This window comes from Rhinolophus sinicus, chromosome X (genome assembly GCF_036562045.2).
Source record: "Rhinolophus sinicus isolate RSC01 chromosome X, ASM3656204v1, whole genome shotgun sequence".
NCBI lineage: Eukaryota > Metazoa > Chordata > Mammalia > Chiroptera > Rhinolophidae > Rhinolophus > Rhinolophus sinicus.
The window spans coordinates 10,426,355-10,446,498 of record NC_133768.1 but is presented as its reverse complement, the minus strand read 5'-3'; the positions used below and the strand labels follow the sequence as shown (position 1 = coordinate 10,446,498).

The 20,144-nt window shown below is 42.8% G+C and overlaps 1 protein-coding gene across 7 annotated transcripts in view; it reads left to right on the top strand.

Moving 5' to 3' along the window:
• The window catches only part of GPM6B (glycoprotein M6B), a 152,809-nt gene that overhangs the window by 115,130 nt on the left and 17,535 nt on the right, over positions 1–20,144 (top strand). For 3 of the 7 annotated variants that reach the window (XM_019746291.2, XM_019746292.2, XM_074323185.1), the window contains exon 2: positions 2,531–2,650. The exons of the other annotated variants lie outside the window; for them this stretch is intronic. In XM_019746291.2, coding sequence (XP_019601850.1) covers positions 2,531–2,650 — 120 coding nt within the window. The remainder of the gene's footprint in view (positions 1–2,530; positions 2,651–20,144) is intronic. 7 annotated transcript variants of the gene reach the window in all.

Sequence of the window (20,144 nt, the reverse complement as noted above, 5' to 3'; positions counted from 1 at the left end):
GGAATTTTATAAATAATTTTATATTTAATGTCTTTATTTAAGTCTGGCTCAAAAACAAAATATATTTTCTTTTCTTTCATATCTAAAGATTTACTGTTGTAAAAAGACCTTCCCAGCAGTATTGAAAACTTCCACCCACTTACCGATCGATCCCATCTCCATGTCTGCTGGAGTCGTGGTGTTTTTATGCTGAATTAAGCATCTCAGGCATGGCTGCCATGTTGTTCTCAAAAAAACACGTTAGTGGCGGGCAGTCCATGATTTTCGCTGTCATTGCCTAGCAGCCTGTGCCTGTGCCTGAATGCCTGGAGACATCCCTTCCCTGTAAGAAGATGAGGGCAGAGAATGGATGTATCCTATGCTAAAATTCCCTGAATTGTACGGCCTGGCCTGGATAAGGTCAGTGTCACTGGGGGGCCTTGGGGGCTCATTTCTTGGTCCACAGAGTCCCAGAGTACTCCTTTGCATTCAATCAAATATTTACTTAGCAGACCTTTATTGGGAACCTGCTGTTTGTTGGGCATGGAGAGATAAATTTTTTTAAAGGAGGATGAAATGTTTCAGATCAAAGGTGATTGAGCCCTACCTCTTGAGGTCGATATGGAGGGCTCCCAGCCACTTTACCAAGAGGAAATCAGATCATACCATGAAGCAAGTTGACCTTCTTCTGGTTCTTTCCACCAGTCCCAGTGGGGTTTTGTGTTTTTTTTTTGTTTTCTTTCTTTCAGAAAATTTAGTACAACCCATGTCTGAAAGAGAATCTCCTGAACAGCAAAGCAAAAAAACCTAAATCCAGGGAAGGCTAAGAGTTAAGCAGTTTTAAGAACCCTGAAACATTCTTTAGCTTGAGACCTGAAACATTTCTTTAGGAGGCACAGAAGCGCAGCTTACCTCCCAATGGACTTCAGAAAAACTCTTGTTGAGCTAGCCACTGCTTCAGCAAATGAGTAGAAAATGGCAGCAGATGCACCGGCCTCAGTAGGATGATACGGTGGTTTCAAAAACGTGCCCTGTGAAGTCAGAATCCTAGCCGCACGATCGTGGGCAAGTGACTTACCTTCTCATTGCCCTCGGTTTCTTCATTTGTAAAGATGGAATCATAATAGTACCTATTTCGTTGGGTGGTTGTGACAAATGAGGCAATGGGTGCAAGGCGCTTTGCGTGATGACTCCTGGCACGTCATAAGCACTCCAACTTACGCTATCATTATCATCAACAACAAAAAAACAGCAGCAAAAAGAGTTTCCATGTGCAGTTTTGATTGTCCTAGCATCTTTTTTTTCTTTTCAGTTCTTTAAGGGTCTTTAAAAAGACATTTTACTTGAACTTGGAGCCAAAAGGAGTTTTCTCTAAAGCACTACCTAGAAAAGTATGTTTCCACTTCCTAATCGGAAATACCTGGAGAGTGTTCAGAGATCGCAGAGAATGGAGTTGGGATTTTGAAAAGGCTTTGTGAGGTTTTAAACGGACCTTGTCAAGGCGTTTGCTGTGTTACCTCGCAATGTGATTGTCTCCTCGCTCTTTATCCTCAGCGATAGGAGCGCCAAATGGAGCATTGTAACCTGATCTTCTGATGGGATAATTACCCATGTCAATGCTGGAATCACTTTTTTTATCCTGAAATATTTGTGGCACCCCAGAGGATAAAACCCCTTATTAGGTTTTATGGGATTCTCAGACATAAACTGGCATAGTGACCTTATGGTCTCTTAGGGATTTCAAGATTGTAATTCAACTAATAGTTACCAGCAGCTTACTCTGTGTCAGGCAAATTAGTAGATGCTTTTCTCTCCAATCCCCTAAGAAGTAGGAAATATAGTCATATGACCATATAGGGACCTGAGTCCCCAGGAGGCCACTTGTCACCTTATGTGTGGGTAAGCAGTGGTTCAAGCCCATGACCAGTAGCCCTTCGTCTATAAAACACTGGAAGATCATTGGATCAGGATTCAATCCAGAACATTCTAGACTGAAGTACTGAGTTTAAGGCGAGGTGACAGAGAATAAATACTGCAGATGTCAGTGGAAAGACAGGAGTTTCATCCAAGAGTCAGCAGACCATGGGCTTCTTTGTCAGATTTCAAGGCAGGAACTGGGTACTGTTATGGAGAGTGAGCCTGTAATCACCTTTGCTTGTGCAGCTGCAATAATTCTAGCACTCTGTGGGTCTGAGCGAGAAATACACAGGACAATACTATTGCGAGAAGCCAGATTTTAACTATAAATAGTGTCTGCCCATCATGGGGGATGGGGGTAATGGATAAAATAAGCAAAGAGAAAAATAAGCAAAGAAAAGACAGTTTGGGTGATTTTTGTAAACTTACATTCAAAAAATGGAAGAGGAGACTCCCAACAGTCTCAATTTATCATGCTGAGTTGATAAGATGGTACTGAAAGATTGCATTTCACTCACATATTTTTAAACTCCCCCTTTCCTTTAACTATATGGTAAAAGAATAACTAAAAATGCTGATATAGAATCTTTGCTGGAGATAGAGACACTGACTCTTTGCCACCTGAAATTGGCAGTGAACAGCAGAGCTGAAATGGAAATTGGCAGGTACCACTGGATGTACCCAGGCTCAAAGAACCACCAGTACCATCCCGTGCCAACCCAGGGGGACAGGGCTAGCCCCTTGAGCAGTCCAGGTAAATACAGCCTTGGGGTGAATTCTAATAGCAAGTCAACTGTTGTCGTTAATATTATTTGCAATGGTTCTTTCAGATTGGTGATATTTTGTGTTTTGCTTGATGCATTCATTGATTTGTTCATAGGGGTGTGGGTGGAATTGGCCCTTTAAACATTTTGTAATCATCTTTTTTTCTCTCCTCCTCCATTCCACCCCATCTTTCGCCTCTTTCTTCTCCCTCCTTCCCCTTTTCTCATCCTTATGTCTTTATCTGAAAGGGAGCAGTGTACAATGAGATACACCTTTGGGTTAACCACAGAATTTCCAATGTCTGAACCAATAATGGGGGCGGGGCCTTCACCCATGTCCATCTTGGGATCAAGAAAACTAGGCCAGGACACTTGAGGAGCCTTGGCTCCGAGAGGACTGTAAGTGTCCCCAAATGTCTTCCCGGCCCCATTGCTTTGCACCACACTGCTTTAACATTAGTCATTCCTTTTGAGAGGGGAAAATCAAAGCCCATGAAATGAGGATTGGAAAACTGTGCACTCAATCCCATCAGGTAGGTCCACTGGTTTTGGTTTCTGGTTTCCTTGCTCACGAGAAACACTGGTCTCTCAGAACTGCTAGGTGCTGGGCCTGGGTGAAATGTGTCAGTTGATGTGGGGACCCCGAAGGGGGAGAAGGCTGAGCAATATGAACAGCCACCCGCCGCATTCCCATAGTCTACACTGGTGTTAATACTCAGCTCAGTTAGCTAAACTTCAGAATCTCGAGTTGCTTAAAATGTGAATGTAAAGGGGTGGTAGTGGGTCAAATAAACACAATAGGTTTAAAATATTGCTATAATTTCGCATGAACCCATAGCATCATTTTTCCCAAATAGTTGCTTACTGTTTTTTAGGAATACTTCAGAAATGACAGTATAGAACCTAAAATTCTGTAAAGAGCAATCCTGAGGTACAATGTATGACATCTATTGAATTACAAAGTCACAACACCTGTAACTTAGTAAAACTTTTTATTTTTCTTTGAAAACCTAAATTGTGGCTTCAACTTAATTAATATGAAATCTGACTTTAGATTTAGTCATATATCTTGAGTTATGCATTACTTCATTTGACGTAGGGCTATTAGATACCAGCTCTGTGTATGCCTGAACAGTGCTGGTTAGAAAAGATGAGCAAGAAGGGACATCAGACATATGTTCTCATAGATCCTTTAAAGAATGGAGGGTTCTGAAATCGTGGTTTAAAAAAAACAACATTGCCACTAGACATGACATATCTATACAAAGGAATACTCTTCAGCAATAAAAAGGAGTAAAGTGCTGGTACATGCTACAGCGTGGATGAATCTCCAAGACATTATGGTGAGTGAAAGAAGCCAGACACAAGAAACCAAATATTGTGTGATTCCATTTATATGAAACTTTCAGAATTGACAAATCCATAGAGACAGAAAGTGGATTAGTGTTTGCCAGAGGCTGGGAGGAGAGTGGGGAGTGGGGAGTGACTGCTAATAGGGCAAGTGATCTTTTTGGAGTGATGGAAATGTTTTAAAATTAGATTGTGGTGATGGTTACAAACTCTGTAAATTTACTCAAAACTATTGAATTGTACAGTTAAAACAGGTGAATTTTATATGTAAACTTTATCACATGAAAGCTATTTTTAAAAGCCCCCTCCCCTAAAAGCACCATTAGATGTGCACAGTTCAATGGCACACAATGAGAGAGAGAATGGTATATGCTAACATGACAAGAAGGTCCCCAAGCCATCAGAAACTAGTGCTTGAGAGAGAATCGCTTCATTTTAAGAATGTGTTAGAAGACACCAGGCTAGTTGGAAATCGAGAAAACCACTGTCTTTCCTGGATTGTGTGGCAAAGAGTAAACATCAATATCTTATTAGGAGAAAGCCCTCTAGCAATTACTCTTTTTTTTTTTTTTTAAAGCAGTTACTATTCTCTCTGGTGAAAATTAGCATAATTTTAAAAAGTTTTTATTGGGGGATATTGGGGAACAGTGTATTTTTCCAGGACCCATCAGCTCCAAGTTAAGTAGTTGTTTCACTCTAGTTGTGGAGGGCGCAGCTCACTGGCCCATGTGGGACTCGAACCTGCAACCTTGGGGTTATGAGCACCGCACTCTAACCAACTGAGCCAACCGGCCGCCCCTCTAGCAATTACTCTTGACGAGTTTTGTCCATTGGTTCACTGGTTGAGCAGTTCCCTATAAGAGCGCTGGAAAAATACTTACATGCTTTTGACTTTACAACCGAACACTGGAATACGGGCATTCTAAGCAGCAGTGGCAACTGAGAAGAAAACTACAAGGTTCCAGTTACTTTTCTGAAACCTTTGGGGCCAGATTTGTTTCCAAATTCAGAGGAGTTTGGGCTTTTGAAAAGTAACATGGCGCAGACAGCATGTCATCGGCAGCAAGGTCTGGGTGCTCCCACAAATGCAATGCATTAATCTTTGTGGAGAGCCCAAGTTGGGGAAATGAAACCTATAAACAGCCTCTTGTCCATCAGGTCGGGTTTTGGCACCAAAGAAGTTCAGATCAGAGCAGGTTTTGCTGCCAGATGAGCTAGACCAATAAATAAATAAATAAATAATCCTTCGTTTTTAGAGTTTGGGGAATTCTGGAATGGTATGATGAGAAATTGTAGAACTCTAATAGTATCAGGTTGCTGGTGATATTTCATGTGAGAATTTCATGAACGAGCAAGGGGAGAAACAAAATCACTGAGAACTTGATTTATAGAATCTTCCGAGATCCTGAAACGGTCTCTACCCACACATAGTTTATCACTTTCTCAGTGCAGTGACTGAAATCACTGGAAAAAATATGCCTGTGTGGCACATGCATTGGGGCCACTTGTGTCGGGAGCCAGCCACAGAGACCCTGCATGTAGGATAGTATAAAGAATACAGTGCCGGCCCCAGAGTGAGGAGACTGAACCCAGCCATGTTGTCACCTTCCTAGTTGCTTGGAGATTTTGTTGGCTTCTAAATCAATGCAGTTGCCATTCTGTACTTAAATCCCAAACCAGATGGTATGAGGAAAAAAATAGAGAATTCCATATGGCTCTTGTGTCTCTTTTTTTTTTTTTTTTTTTTTTTTGCAGAGTTCTCAGTTTCTTTCTAGTGGGGGGAAGGGAGAGTTGCATGAAGGCTGACCAGATCTTTGCACAGGAGAATGCCTCTCCCACTGCGCAGTTATTATGGTAGAGACCACCTCTCGTCAACCCCCCAACTTCCTTATTCCCCACTGGAAAAGTCCAGTGGTTCCAGTTTCCTTTGCCTTGATCTTTTCATGTTTTACTTTTTTGGTGTAACTTCCCAGTACAATTACATTTTTAGGACTTGGATAGTTAATCCTTCACCATCTGTTGCTTTTTTCTTAATTTTTTCAGTGTTTAACTTCTTTAGCCAGGTAATACCCACGTCTTCTCTAGGCCTACAGGAAATCAAAGGACGGGTGGCCACATGGGCAACCCCGTGTGATGCTGCCTTAGGGGCCTGGGCCTGAGATGGTGGCAGTAGTGACAGAAGGAATAGTTAATGCTGCACCTGCGTTTAATGGACTATTGTATTTAATGCGTAGGGATATTCGGGTTTCTGGCAATCGTGTTACACAGGCATAAGAGTATAGTCTAAGAATTTAGATTCTCTATTCTAAGTGTGGTCTGTGGACCAGCAGATTTGGCATCACCTGCAAGCTTATTACAAATGCAGAGTCTCAGGCCCCACCCCAGACCTGCTGAATCAGAATCTGCTTTTTAACAAGATTTCCAGATGGTTCCTATGCACATTAAAGTTTGAGAAGAGACAAGACAGGAAGAAATTGAAGTGAATTTACCCTCGAGATCTAGACATTTTTATTTTGGGGGAAAACAGAATTGCTTAAGGTACTCGTTCTGCTTTCCCTCTCTTTGTGGAGAGGCATGCATCGACTTGACACTCATTAATGCCCTGAGTCCTGCTTAGTTTGAAGGACGGTGACCTTTGCTTCTCTTGCCTACTTGTCTGAAATCATGCCTCTTCTTATTCCTTTGTTTAAAATCTTGGTGAAGGACAGTGGGGAGGGGCAGGGAAAGTGGGAAAGGTTTGTTTGCTTGTGGCAAAGGGAGGGTGAGGAGAAAGTAGTTGATGGGAGCTTGGGAGAAATTCTTAAATGTCCCTCATCACGTTCTTTAATATAATCCAATGATGTTCAAGGTGCTGTTACTTAATATACGCTGTAAGTTAATGGTCCAAGAATGACTATTCACACACTGCTAAATCTGTAGTTCAGCATTGAATCTGATAGGTAAGGAGTAGAAAAACCACCCCCTTTACCGGTCACCAATTCCCCCACACACACACCCATCTGCCAAATCCCAATTGCTCTGATGCTTGGGTGAAGATGGCCATAGATAATTCTAGAAGTCCAAAGAGAGCGCCTTCTCACATACAGCAGATGGTGTGGGGAGAGCACAGGCGAATGTTCATGTTTTGCTGAGAGTTTAGCAGGAAGCCCACGCATTGGGATTTCCATTGCCAACAACGGATTCCTGAGCAGCCATGAAGAGGCAGGGACCTGGAGGGAGGAGTGTGGGACTGCGGGACAAGCAAGCACAGCTCATTTGTTCACTGCTGTGACTCAGGTCACACTTTTGCTTCTGTGTATCTGCCCAGGTGCAGTGACTTGAGAAGGCAGGCCCCCTGAGATCTCCAGCCTTTATCCCTCTGGCGCTGGCTAGGTCGAGCCTGGGACTTGTCTGTCATGGATCCACTTTACAGTGTGAAACCTAGGAAATGCTATTGGATTTTTGTGTTCTTTAGTGTTACTTTTTCCCAACCTAAGGTTGTAAGGCCACTCAGTTTGAGGTTTTTTCTAAAAACACTTGAAATGTATTTCAAGGGGGGAAAAAAACCTTAATCTAATTGTGTGCGTCATTCAGTCGTTGGGTATTTTTGTAAATAAAGTTTTATTAGAACCAGCCACGCCCATTAATTTATAGGTTGTCTGACTACTTTCCTGCTACAAAAACAGAATTGAGTGGTTGCAACCATATGCTCTGCAAAGCCAAAAATATTTACTATCTGGCCCTTTACAGAAAAAAATTGCCAACCCAACTTAGACTAATTGCATTCTTAGCACACTGCAAATTCAATCTATTTAGGGTAGGCAACACCTAAAAATTTTGGTAGTCACTCAGTTTCCTAAAATCTTCTCCATCCAAGATCACTCACCTACTTCTCTCCAGGCTCCAGAATCCTCTGGGGGGTGGGGTGGGGTCCCATTGTTCACAGGCCTTAGATTAAATCTCAGCCCTTCTCCAGAGGGTCCCTTGGCTCTTTCTGGAAGCTTCGCCCCCTGCCTTTTCCCAGCCTCTTTCAGGTCCTTCTCTGAGTGTTCCCAATTCAAGTCCTGCTAAATGGATGTCGTGGAGCTGTTTTCATGAATTGTTCTATTCAGTGTATTTTTGCAAGTTTTATTTTCTGTGATATGTAAAAGATCATTTATATTTTATTAAATGTAATATCGGGGGTCATTTCTTTTATGACATGATTTTTCAAAGTATGGGCCTCTGATGCCCTGAATCAGAAATACCAAGGATCCTGGTTAACCATTCAGCTTCCCAGGCCTCACCCACCCTCTTTGGGATGGGCCCCAGGAATTGGTATGTTTCAATAAGCTCCCCAGGCAATTCAGATGCACACTAAAGCCTGACCACCACTACTGTATACACAGAGGATCATAACCTTGGTTAAGGAAATAGCTTCTCATTATAACATCTTCTGCAAAATGTTATTTCAGTTCAAAATACCTTTCTAAAGAACAGCATAAACTTGAAATTCACAGGCACCTTGAATACATATTTACCATCACGATGCCCAAAGCCAAATCACCACATCCTTAGCAGACGGTGCTGTTGAATTTGAAGCAAACTCCTCCTGATGTTTTCATATTGTCATTGCATCTTTGTGTATTTAAAAAAATGCAAAAATTGTGTTGTAGAGCTGTAGGCTAATACCGGTGTATTAGTTATCTATTGTTGCATACCAAATGAATATAAAACTTAGTGGCTGGAAACAGCAACATATATTATCTCAGTTTCTGTAGTTTGGGAGCCTGGGCTCAGCTTGTCTGTCTCTGGGTCTCATCTGAAGGCTCAACCAGGAATCGTCCACTTCCCAGCTCACTCCTGTGGTTGTGGGCAGGACTCATTCCTCGCAACCTGTTGGCCCAAGACCTCTATTGATTACTTGCTACGTGGGCTTTCCCATAATGCCCTCCTGGCATGGCCGCTGGCTTCCTCAGAGAGAGCAAGTGAATGGACAGGAGTGTGTGTGTGTGTGTGAGAGAGAGAGAGAGAGAGAGAGAGAGAGAGAGAGAGAGAGCACTAGCGAGCTAGCAACACAGAAATCATAGTCTTTTGAAACCTAATCAAGGAAACAAGTCACTAGGCCCCGCCCACACTCAGGGAGAGGTACTGATACAAGGGTGTGAATATCAGGAGGTGGGGATCACTGGGGGTGTCTTAGAAGCGCTGCCTACCACAAGCTGGGGATCACTGGGGGTGTCTTAGAAGCGCTGCCTACCACAAGCTGGGGATCACTGGGGGTGTCTTAGAAGCGCTGCCTACCACAAGCTCTATAATGGTTTCAAAGTGGAAATGCATCCTTTGTCCTCACAGAGCACTGTCTTCTCTCCTTAATGACAGTAGCCCCTTCATTTGCCTGTTACCAAGTAGGGGGAGCCTGTGGATGTGTTGCCCCCACCGCACCCAGGTTGACATGGCTCCTGCCTTTTGCTGCCGTTGCTGCCAATCGTTAGTTCCCAAAAGGGGTTCGCAACCTTTTAAAATTACTCATGTCTTTTGTAAAAATCAAACTCAAGAAGCAGGTCTTTTTTTTTTTAACCTTTTTGAGGTATAATTGACACACATAAACTGCATATATGTATTTAAAGTGGTCTATTTGATAAGTTTTGACATATGTATGTGCCCAAGCAAGACGGTGACATGTCCATCAATCCCAAAGTTTCCCCGGGTCCCTTTGTAAGCCCTCCCTGTCACCTGCCCTCTCCAAGCGACCACTAATTTGCTTTCTGTCACTGTAGATTCTGTTATATTCTCTGGAGTGACCCTTACGAAGAGTTGTTCACATGAATTCTCTCACTGTTTCTCACCAAGCCATTCCCATGAAATGTTGTGTGACGTTGACTGCTTAATAGCTCCAAGCTTTGTCTGGTTTTCATCCTTCTGGCCTCCACTGACCACACCCGGTGCACTTTGAATAAATCTCAAAAGACCCATTCTGCTACCACCTACAGTGGAAGAGTTTATGTTGCACCCACTCTAGCCCAGCCTACACCCCCAGTGCCAGATGAACCTCTTTACAAGCATACCTTGGATCATGTCAGTCACCTGCTCACAAACCTTCCCTGACTGCACAACAGAGCCCCCAAGGCTGCAGGCTGGCTTGGAGGCCTCCCATACGAGGGCCCCACCTGCCTTTCCATCGTTCTCCTCTCACACTGTGCTGGTGCCCTTGACACACTCAGCCACACCCGGAGCTATCCCCACGTTGGTCCTGCTCTCCTTCCCTCACGCTTTTCCTTCTGTCCTAGCCATGAGTTCCTTCTGTTCTTCAAGGCCTGTCTACACTGCTACCACCATCCACCCTTACCTTAGCTCCTCGTACTAGACCAAGGAGATCTGTCCCTACCTCGCGCCCCATGTCCCTGAGTCTCTTTATTCTACTTTAATCATTTCTTATGTGTTTCTGTCCCCCACCCCACTCCAAAGTGTCAGTGCCGGGAGGGCACAGTAAACCCCTGCCACCGCAAGTACAGTGCCTTCCATATAGGAGCAGTTCCACACTCATTGAATTGAGTGAAATTCAGGAAAGCATAGACGCTGTCACCCAGATGGTCAAGGAGGTTGAGTGCTGCCAAAGCTTAATAATGCAGATAGTTCTCACATTTCTTGAACACCCTACAGATCTCCATGCTCTTCAAATCTGTGTCATCCGAACTTAGAGCTCACTTCTCCCTACTCACCATCGGTTTCCCTGATTCTTTGCTCCCCCACTTCACTAGGCTGTGAGCACACCACATGGTCCCAGGGAAACCAAAGCCAGTTCCCACAAAGGCAAAAGAAGAGACTAACAAATGTCTGTTTCCCGAACTTTTTTATTCTCACCATGTGAACGTATCTTTACTTGTATATTATTGCTTATCGTCTACTGCTCACGCCGTATTGAACATGTTAGAAGCTAATGTAAAATTTTAATCTACGTAATAGATCTTAGGAAAGCTTTTTAAAAGGATCTGCTGAGAACCAACTTCCCCTATATTATTACAAACAGTTTGAGCATTCTTAGCATTATATAGCTGAACTTTGACACTAACTACTCTAAGAAGGTCGAGGGAGAACTGAGGAGCAACCTATGGATTATTTCAGTGATGTCTTACTTAGCTCTTTAACAGGAACCCCCCCTTCCACTGATTTCATGGTACCTTCTTCATGCGTTATACCAGTGGTTCACAGACTTTCAGGGCTTAGGTCCCTTTACTCTCTTAAAAGTAATTGAAGACCCCAAAAAGCTTTTGCTCATGTGGGTTATATCTATAAATATTTTCTTGTTAGAAATTATCACTGAGAAATGTATTCTTAAATAATAAACATTATTTATTTAAAATAAGAAACCCATTACATGTTAACATAAGTAATATTTAGGGAAAATAGCTATTTTCCAAAACAAAACTTCAGTGGGGACAATAGTACCATTGTACACTTCTGTTCATCTCTAATATGTGGCTTAATATTAGCTGGATTCGTACATGTGCCTCTACATTCATTCAAAGGCATCTGGGGGCATCTAGTTGGGTTGAAGTATATGAAGAAAACTCAGGGTCTCACAGATATGTAGTTGGAGTATTTCAATGGCCTTTTAATATATTTGTAGAGCTCTTCTTGATAATAAAATTCAACAAGGGGTGCTGTCTTAACGATTATTTGTTATGTAGCATCTGGAACCATATCAATAACCTTTGTGTACTGTGTTCCATTAAAATCTGTTGCTCTATCTTGGCTCTGCATTCAAGAGCGATTTTGTAACGTCACCCATTGGTCATTCGGAAAATATTGGTTCTCTGAGTTGTGCAGATCTCTCAAATATTGACACATTTCATTGCACCAGATCAAAAAAGTCACATTTGTTCATATTACCACCAATTTCATCAAGAAGCTTTTCAAGTATTGAGAAGCTGGCACTTTCACTATAGCAGGTGCAAGTTTTCCAAAATTGATTGGCAACAGATACTCTCAGTTGTTTTCTTTGACATGACAAGTTCACTTGGATCATTTTTGTGAACATTTCTGCCAGATACCCAAGTTTCAATAACTGTCGCTTGTCAGCCGTTTTTTCAAGAAAAAAAAATGGTGTTGCGAACACACGCAGAAAAGGTGCTAGTTCAGATCATAACTCAGTCCCAGAAGAACTTTGCCTACAGACAACCATCATACTTTGGTACCGAGCGGAAGTGCTTTCTGCATCCTTCCCATTTCATCACACAGAATTTTCAAATTTAATAAAATTTGAATACTAAAATGTATCATTTTTCCTGCAGCCAGGACATCTTTAAGTGAAACTGTCCATTTTGATTTTATCTTGTTACTGTGAGTGCTGGTGGTGAAGAATGCACTGCTGGTCAGTACACTTTGCTGCTACTGCCTGATTCGTGCTAAGCCACCGGCACTTTTACTATGTACATGGCAACACAGTGAATTCAATAACATCTCAGTGCTATTATAAAAGAGTGTGGGCCTCGTAGACCTCCTAAAAGAGTCTCCCAGGGCTGCACCGACCCTCCCCCTTGGAGAACCCTGTTTTTTGCCCTTGTGACCCAGTGTGGGGCTGGTGGGCTCCCAGAATGAAATCTCCACCTGGCAGCAGTAAGACTGCCAGGTCCTCTCCCCACACCTGCCTAAATAAGAATATGCATTTTCACAAGATTCCCCAGGGGATTTACCTGCACATTAAAGTCTGAGAGGCCCTGCTCTTTAACAGAAATCTGCAAACTTCTCCTATAAAGGGCCAGATGGTAAATATCTGTGGCAAGCAGTCAACTGCCTTGGTAGCTTGAAAATAGCCAAACACAATAAACAAATGAGTGTGGTTGTGTTACAATAAAACTTTATTTATGGACACAGAAATTTGAGTTGCATATACTTTTCATGTGTCATGAAATATTCTTCTTTGAGTTTTGTTTTTTTAAATTATTTAGAAACATAAAAAGCATTCTTGGCCATGTGGAGAGCTGTGTGTGGCCCATCGGCCACAGTTTGCTGACCCTGCTCTATAATACTTGTTCTCCAACCTGGGTGCTCATTGAAATCACCTGGGGGCTTTGTTTTTAAAATAGCAAAGCCTCTAATTCCTGAGTCCCATCCCCAGAAATTCTGACTTCATTGATCTGGGGTGTAGTCTGGGCATCAGGGTTTTCAAATGCTCTCCAGATAATTCTGATATGCAACAAAACTTGAGAACTTCTGCTCTATAGTATTTTTTAAAGTAAAGTTTATTTTAAGCTCTTTGTTTTAATTGTAGAATTTGGCAGTAACACCAGGTGCCTTAGACCAGGATTGTACATTGTAACCTTAGAGCGGGGTTTTTCACCCCTGGCATTAGTGACGTTTCGTATCCCATCGTTCTTTGCTGTGGAGAGGTGAAGAGGGGAGGGGCTGTCCTGTCCTGTCCACTGTCGGGTGTTGAGCAGTATCCCTGGCCTTTACTCACTAGAGCCAGTAGCACCCCCTCCCGCACTTGTGATGACCAAAAATATTTCCAGACATTGCAGAATGTCTGGGGGTACAGTCACCCCCTATTGAGAACCATTACTTGGGCCATCTTAGAATCAGGGAGGTCTCTGCTGGCTGACATTCACTTTTGTGTGTTTTAAATAGGATTCTCTCTGCCTCCATTTTCCTGATGCTAGTTGTTTCAAAGTTGCAAACCTTGGTTATTCCTCCTTTCCTTTTTAATTTTGTGGCTCATTAGGAGTCAGTAAAGTAGCAAGGAAGACCTTGTATAGAGCGTGGTGTGTGTGTGTGTGTGTGTGTGTGTGTGTGTGTGTGTGTGTGTGTGAGAGAGAGAGAGAGAGAGAGAGAGAGAGAGAGAGATTCCCTGGGGAAGAATCTGAGCCCTTGTTCCCCAGGCCCTCCTTCTGAGCCAGCATTAAATCTGCAGCCAGGATCACAGACAACTTGGGGCAAATCACTGGGCCGTTATGAACTCACAGCCATGGCAACGGCCATCCGCAAGCCCGAGGACAAAACGTGTTTTATTCTGTTGTTCTGCACAAAAGGTTCTAGAGATGCTGGAGACAAACTGGCCATTGAGGGTTAGAGGCATTGATGTGTATTTTTTCTCCCTACTATGTGGTTTATATTTAAACTGTCTTAGGCTAATAATACACACTGGAGTTTTTGTGTGAATCAAAACCTAAAACTCAAAATTCTCTTTAGCCACAGAGACCAGCTAAGTGAAGGCTTACGACATTATTAACTTAAGAGGTTTTGGGGGGTTAGTGAGAGGTATTGAGAATTACTAGTAAACCATGCTGGAAAAAGTGGTATTGATTTTTTTTTTTCTCTTTTACTTGAGTAGATCACAGTCATCAAAAAAATGCTTTCTTTGCCTTTTCTGGTTCATGTTAACCAATGTTGTCCTTGCTGGTTTGAAGCTCGGGCAAACTTGAGTGTGGATTTATAGGAGTAGCCAAGAAAAGCATTGATCTTCCTTCGCCAGCGTCAACTTGTAACAGTGTGGTGCTCTGCTGATGCCTGGCACCTCCTCTCTGCTTAGAAACATCAGCCTTGCCCGTGACTTCTCACACTGGGGACAGCCTGAATCACAGATCCAGTTCCTTTGTCTGTATAGGCACACTCAGCCCCATGGCGGGGTGGGGTGGGGAATAAATCTGTTTTCCCAGACCCTGTCTGTAGTGTGGTACTAAAGCATCTTTGTCAAAAATTGTGAGGTTAACAAGACTTGCTTGGCTCAGAAAAAGCCCTCTAGTTTCACTCTTTTCAAGACAGCTGAACGACTTGGAACATTTTGTTTTCTGCGTTGCAGCCCCTGGAACTTGCCATTTGATTTGCAAGTGGCTCCAGTTATGGCCAAGCCCAGCGGGCCACCTCTTAAGGGGGAAACACCAAACACGGTTGAACACAAAACGGGCACTTCAAACGGGTTCAGGACACCCCTCCTGAGACTGGGAAGACGGGACTGTTGACTAGAAATGGGCTTCTCAAATTTTCCTGTGCACACAAATCAGCTGGGGGACTTGTGAGAATGCAGATTCTCATTCAGCCCATCTGGGGTGCAGTCTGAGATGCTGCATGCCCCCCAAGCTCCCTGCTGAAGCCGATGCTGCTAACGCGGGACTACACTTAGCAAAGCAAAGGGTCTAAAGCACTTCCAACGGATACATGGTCGACTCATATCTTTTCTTGACCTCTGGAAGTTTTCATTGCTATTCAGTAGAAGTAGACGGCAGCCATCTTTCGCTCTTCTGAGCTACAGACCCACATATCCAATCGCCTACCAGAAATCCTCCCTTAAGATGCCATCCAACCACCTCAAACTTAACATGTCTAAAATGGAACTCAACAGCTTTGTCCTCAAAGCCTAGCACTCCTCTGGTCAACCCTAGCTTAGGAAGCAACACAACTCCCATCCGGCTATACGGGCCAGACACTTAGGAGTTATCCTCGTTACTCACCAATCCATCCCCAACCCCACGACCCACTCCACACCAGGTTGTGCCCATTTGACCCCTTAACCATCTCTCAGACCCATCATCAGTTTCTTCCACTTCTACCACCTTTGCCTCAGTCCAAGCTCCTGTCATCTTTTGTCTGAACCATTCCAGTGGGTTTCTACTCACGTCCACTTCCGCTTTGTTCCCGTCACATCAGCCCCAGTGACCTTTTACAAGCCCAGTGTGTTCCCTGTGGTTAAAAACGCTCAATGGCTTCCTATGATTGTGGGGATCCTTAAAATGACCTAGGAACCCTGAGTGCTCTGACTCCGGTAGCGCCTTCCGACCTGCTTTGCCCCACCCTCAGTGTGTACTATGTTCTGGCTTCTCTCATGCCCAGGAAAGCGCCTTGCTTTTTGCCACCATGCAGCTTTTGTTCCTTCTGTTCCTGAAGCACCCTCCCCAACCCATCCATCTTTCCCTTTACCTAATTATTATATATGTAATATCTGCAAGCCATCCTGCGCCACCCCCCAGGAGCCGAAGTAAGTCCCCATTGTTTGCTCTCCTAGCACTTCTGAGCTTACCATTTGGTTAACGTCTGTTTCCCCCATAGACTATAAACTCCATTAGAGTCTAGACCACGCCTATCTTAGCTCACCATTTAGTCCCCAGCACCCATCCCAGTGCTTGGGACATCGAAGACACTTGGTGAACATTGAATGTTCACTAATTGAATGAAATGGAATGAGTGAATGGACAGCTGCTCCCTCCCTCCCAATGCTGTCATCCTCACCCATATCTGTTACTCTGCTTAAGTGACAGCTTCAATTAAACGAGACCTTTAAGAGACCCCAATACCCAAGCTGTTGATAACAGCAAGGTTATGGGAAGAGTTTCTCTTGTGTGAGTGAGGGCTGAGCTGTGCCTTCGGATGAATCTGTGCTAACTGCTTCTTTGAAATAAATTACAGGTAATCTAACATTAGTTCTTTGGTTCTGTTGAGTATTTTAATAACTGACTCATTAGCCATGGATAGTTCTTCACAGCCTGATGTCTAATATCTTGAAGACCATTGTTTCATATGTATTATTCAGTTTTTTAATTGTTTCAGTCAGGAGAATAAATTAGGTCCCTATTACTCCATCTTGGCCGGAAGCCAGGAATCATTTTGTGGAGTTCGATTTTTATTATAGTGGAATTTGGATGGTAATAAAAGTAAGTAGGTGGAACTGACACAGTAAAGAGCTTGCATGATTCTTTAGGGCAGTGGTTCTTAAATTTGAGCCTATGTGAGAATTGCCTGAAAGGCTTGTTAAAGCACAGATTACTTGGTCCACCCTCTTCCTGAGTTTCTCGTTCAGTCATTCTGGGTGGGCCCCAAGAATTTGTATTTTCAGTACGTTCATAGATGATGCTGATGCTGCTGGTCCTGGTGTCACACTCTGAATATCAGCGCTTCAGGATATGAGTCTGAAAACGCTTTCTATAAATAGTAAATATTTCAGGCTTTGTAAGCCTTATGCTTTCTGTCACAGCTACCTCTGCCATTGTAGGGGGAAAAAAGCCACAGACAATTTATAAATGAATGAATGTAAGTTGTGTTCCAATAAATTTATTTACAAAAATATAGGCTGACTCCTGGTTTAGAAGAAGTAAGCCGTTGACTCTGTGATGGATACTATATTGGATAATGGCTGCTCCCTTTCAGCGTGAAGGGAAGTCATTAATTAGTCCCTTTATATAGAGTTTGATGGTTGCTGTATTCAGGATAATATGGTAGGCAAGGAGATGTCTGCCTTTCTAGGCTGTATTTCTATGTCCCACTGTGAAATGAAACAGAATGCTACTGTGACATATAAAGTTAAAAAAAAAAAGAAAGAAAGAAAAAACACCCTCATGCCTCCTCCCACATAAATACACCCAGAACTGGCTCCATAATTTGCAGGCCCAGTGCAAAATGAAAATTCAGACACCCTTGTCGAAAGATTAAGAATTTCAAGATGGCAGTAACAGAGCATTAAACCAAGCTCAGGACCTCACAAGACTGCACAGGGTGCACGCCTAGGAGGCCAGCCTGAACACACACCATCATCACGGCCTCTACCACCACCTCTGCCACATACCTATCTACATGTTTTTCAAGTCAGAAATGCTGTTAATGTAAGGACACTAACCACATTGATATCCATATTTAGAAAACACGTTTAGGTTTTTCTTACTTTTTGCAGCAGTTTGGGTTTCTCTGAGATAAGCATGTGGCATACAACCAAACTACCCAGTGTTCAAAGAAAGCTTACATACTGTGCATAGAGATAGCTTCTAGACTGACATAGAAGGTACAATGGGGAGTGATCCATTTATAGATGGTTGGAAATCCACCGCACATACAATTTTAACCCTGTAGATAACTGGTCAACCAAACTAGACTAAGCTATGCATCTAGCTGTATTATTTCCTATACATTTTTCCCATGTTGTGTTCCACAAGCTTCTACTCACGTTGTTGGGCAGGGGCTGTACAAACTTTATCTGTGCATGTGGAACAACGATAACCAACCAACATGTTGACTTCTGTTCTACAGGAGCCAGAGTTCCTATAGCCGCAAATAAAACCATCTGCTGAAAACGTAAGAGCATTGGCATCTGCTGAGAGACTATGACTCATTGAAGTGATCCCCCAAATTCTTGAGTCCCTGGTTTTCCCTGCTGTTATAAAACCAAACCCACAGCATGGGGCATACGGAGTCCTTGAGAGAGATAAATTGCAGGGAAACTGTAGCCTTGATCCAGTGGTGAATTTGAGACTGAAGAGCAGCATTCTTCTAACCCTACTTGTCTTTTTGAGTCAGGGAGCGGCTGTGATATTTCCTTTGAAAGAAGCAGAATGCTATAACCCTTTGGATGAAAGAGTTTTGCAGTAACTGTGGATTTGGAAGGATGAGTTATATAGTTAAAGGGCGTGTGTGCTATGCTATAACACCAAACCTAACTCCAAATGACGAGAAAGGATGTGGGTTTATTTAAAAAAAAAAATGTATATATATATATATATATATATATATATATATATATATATATATATATGCAAAAACATTCAGAACTGAATGAGCATTTTATCAGATTATATGTCAGTGTCACCTTACCAGTTGTTTATGTATTCTGCATACTAGATCTTTCTGTAGAAACCCCTTCCTAACCCCTCTCCGGTAGGAATTATACTCCCTCCTGTCCTTCTCTGCTCTCCCCATTCCCCACCCACTATCCACTGGCTCTTCAGCAGTCTATATCATGCTGTACTATAATAATTATGTCACGTGTCTGCCTGAAGCATTAGACTTATCTCCTTGAAGGTAAAGAAGAGTGTTGATTTCTTAGTTGTAACCCTATTAACCAAGCACAGTGCTTAGCACCCAGAAGGTTTTCAGAAAGTACTCAATTAATGAAATATGAAGTAAAATTCAGTTAGGACCCAGCTCATGCTACAGAAAATCAAATATGTGGCAGGTCAAACTATATCTTCCAAAGCAGTGTTCTGCAGTAATAGAATGGTCTATATCTGTGCTGACCAGTATGATAGCCACTAGCACATGTGGCTACTGAACATGTGAAATGTAGCTGGTCCAACTGAGGGACTGAAATTTTTATTTTATTTTATTTTAAAGAATTTAAATAGCCACATGAGCTAGTGGCTACCATATTGGACAGCACAATCTCAAGGCCACACATCTCTATCCAATAAGGACCAGATATAATTTCGTTAGCCAAGGAAGCAACCACTCATCTTGTTCCTTACATCGCCATAGAGACTGAGAATGGGGGAGGTTGTGAATGGTACAGCACACACAGGTCTATTTTGTTTCTATATAATGGGGCATAATCCAAGCTGGGGATTTTAGTTTCCCTTAGTTTGGGAGCCTGGAAAGAATTTGGACTTCTATTTGCACTCCTCTCCCCTCACCTCAGCCCCCCAAAGGTCATGTGACAAAAAAATTGAACTCCATCATCCTTGTTTACAAATCTCAAGTGTGCAAAGGTCTTTAAGGTACTGGTACTTGCTAGTGAACTTGAACTGGATTGGGCACTCGTTCCATTTTATGTAGTTTTATAAATCCTTTGCCGGGAGATTGGTCTTCATGAAAACAGCTCATCATCTTCTGAAATAAAAGGAAGCACGCTTTCTTATGGAGCCCTGACATTTTTTATTTTCCTATGAATTGAAGAGAAATCTGGTAATGTGAATTTGCAGTCACCTCTTGTGGTAGCTTTAAGCAACTGCTAGTTTAGAATGGGATGGTCATCAAAATGGAAAAAGCCCATCTCCAGTGTTTTATGCAGGGGAGTCATTCCCCATCTACTGTAAAGACCGTTTAGGGAAAAGAAATGTAGCTGGTTTAATGTGCTTGCCTCGGAGTAATGAACTGCTCTTGATTGCTGCTAGACCTCATAATGCATGCAGAGTTCGATTTCCCTGACAAGCCATTTACTTAAGGGTCTAGAGACTATAAACAGGGATGGGAGGTCAGGGAGGTAGTGACGTCATCCCGAGGCCAGCCCTGCTCTACTGAAACACGAATGTCTCGAATTGAAATCAGCGCCTGGCTCTGCCCCTCGGGGAGCTCTCCCTGGACACCTCAAGGAAAAGTTTATTTTAAAAACGGATAAAAGTCTTATTCGTCTCAAGATGAAGAGTGAATTGTGGCTCTCCTTCATTTCACTTCATGGATGCTCATTTTCTTTTTTTTCTC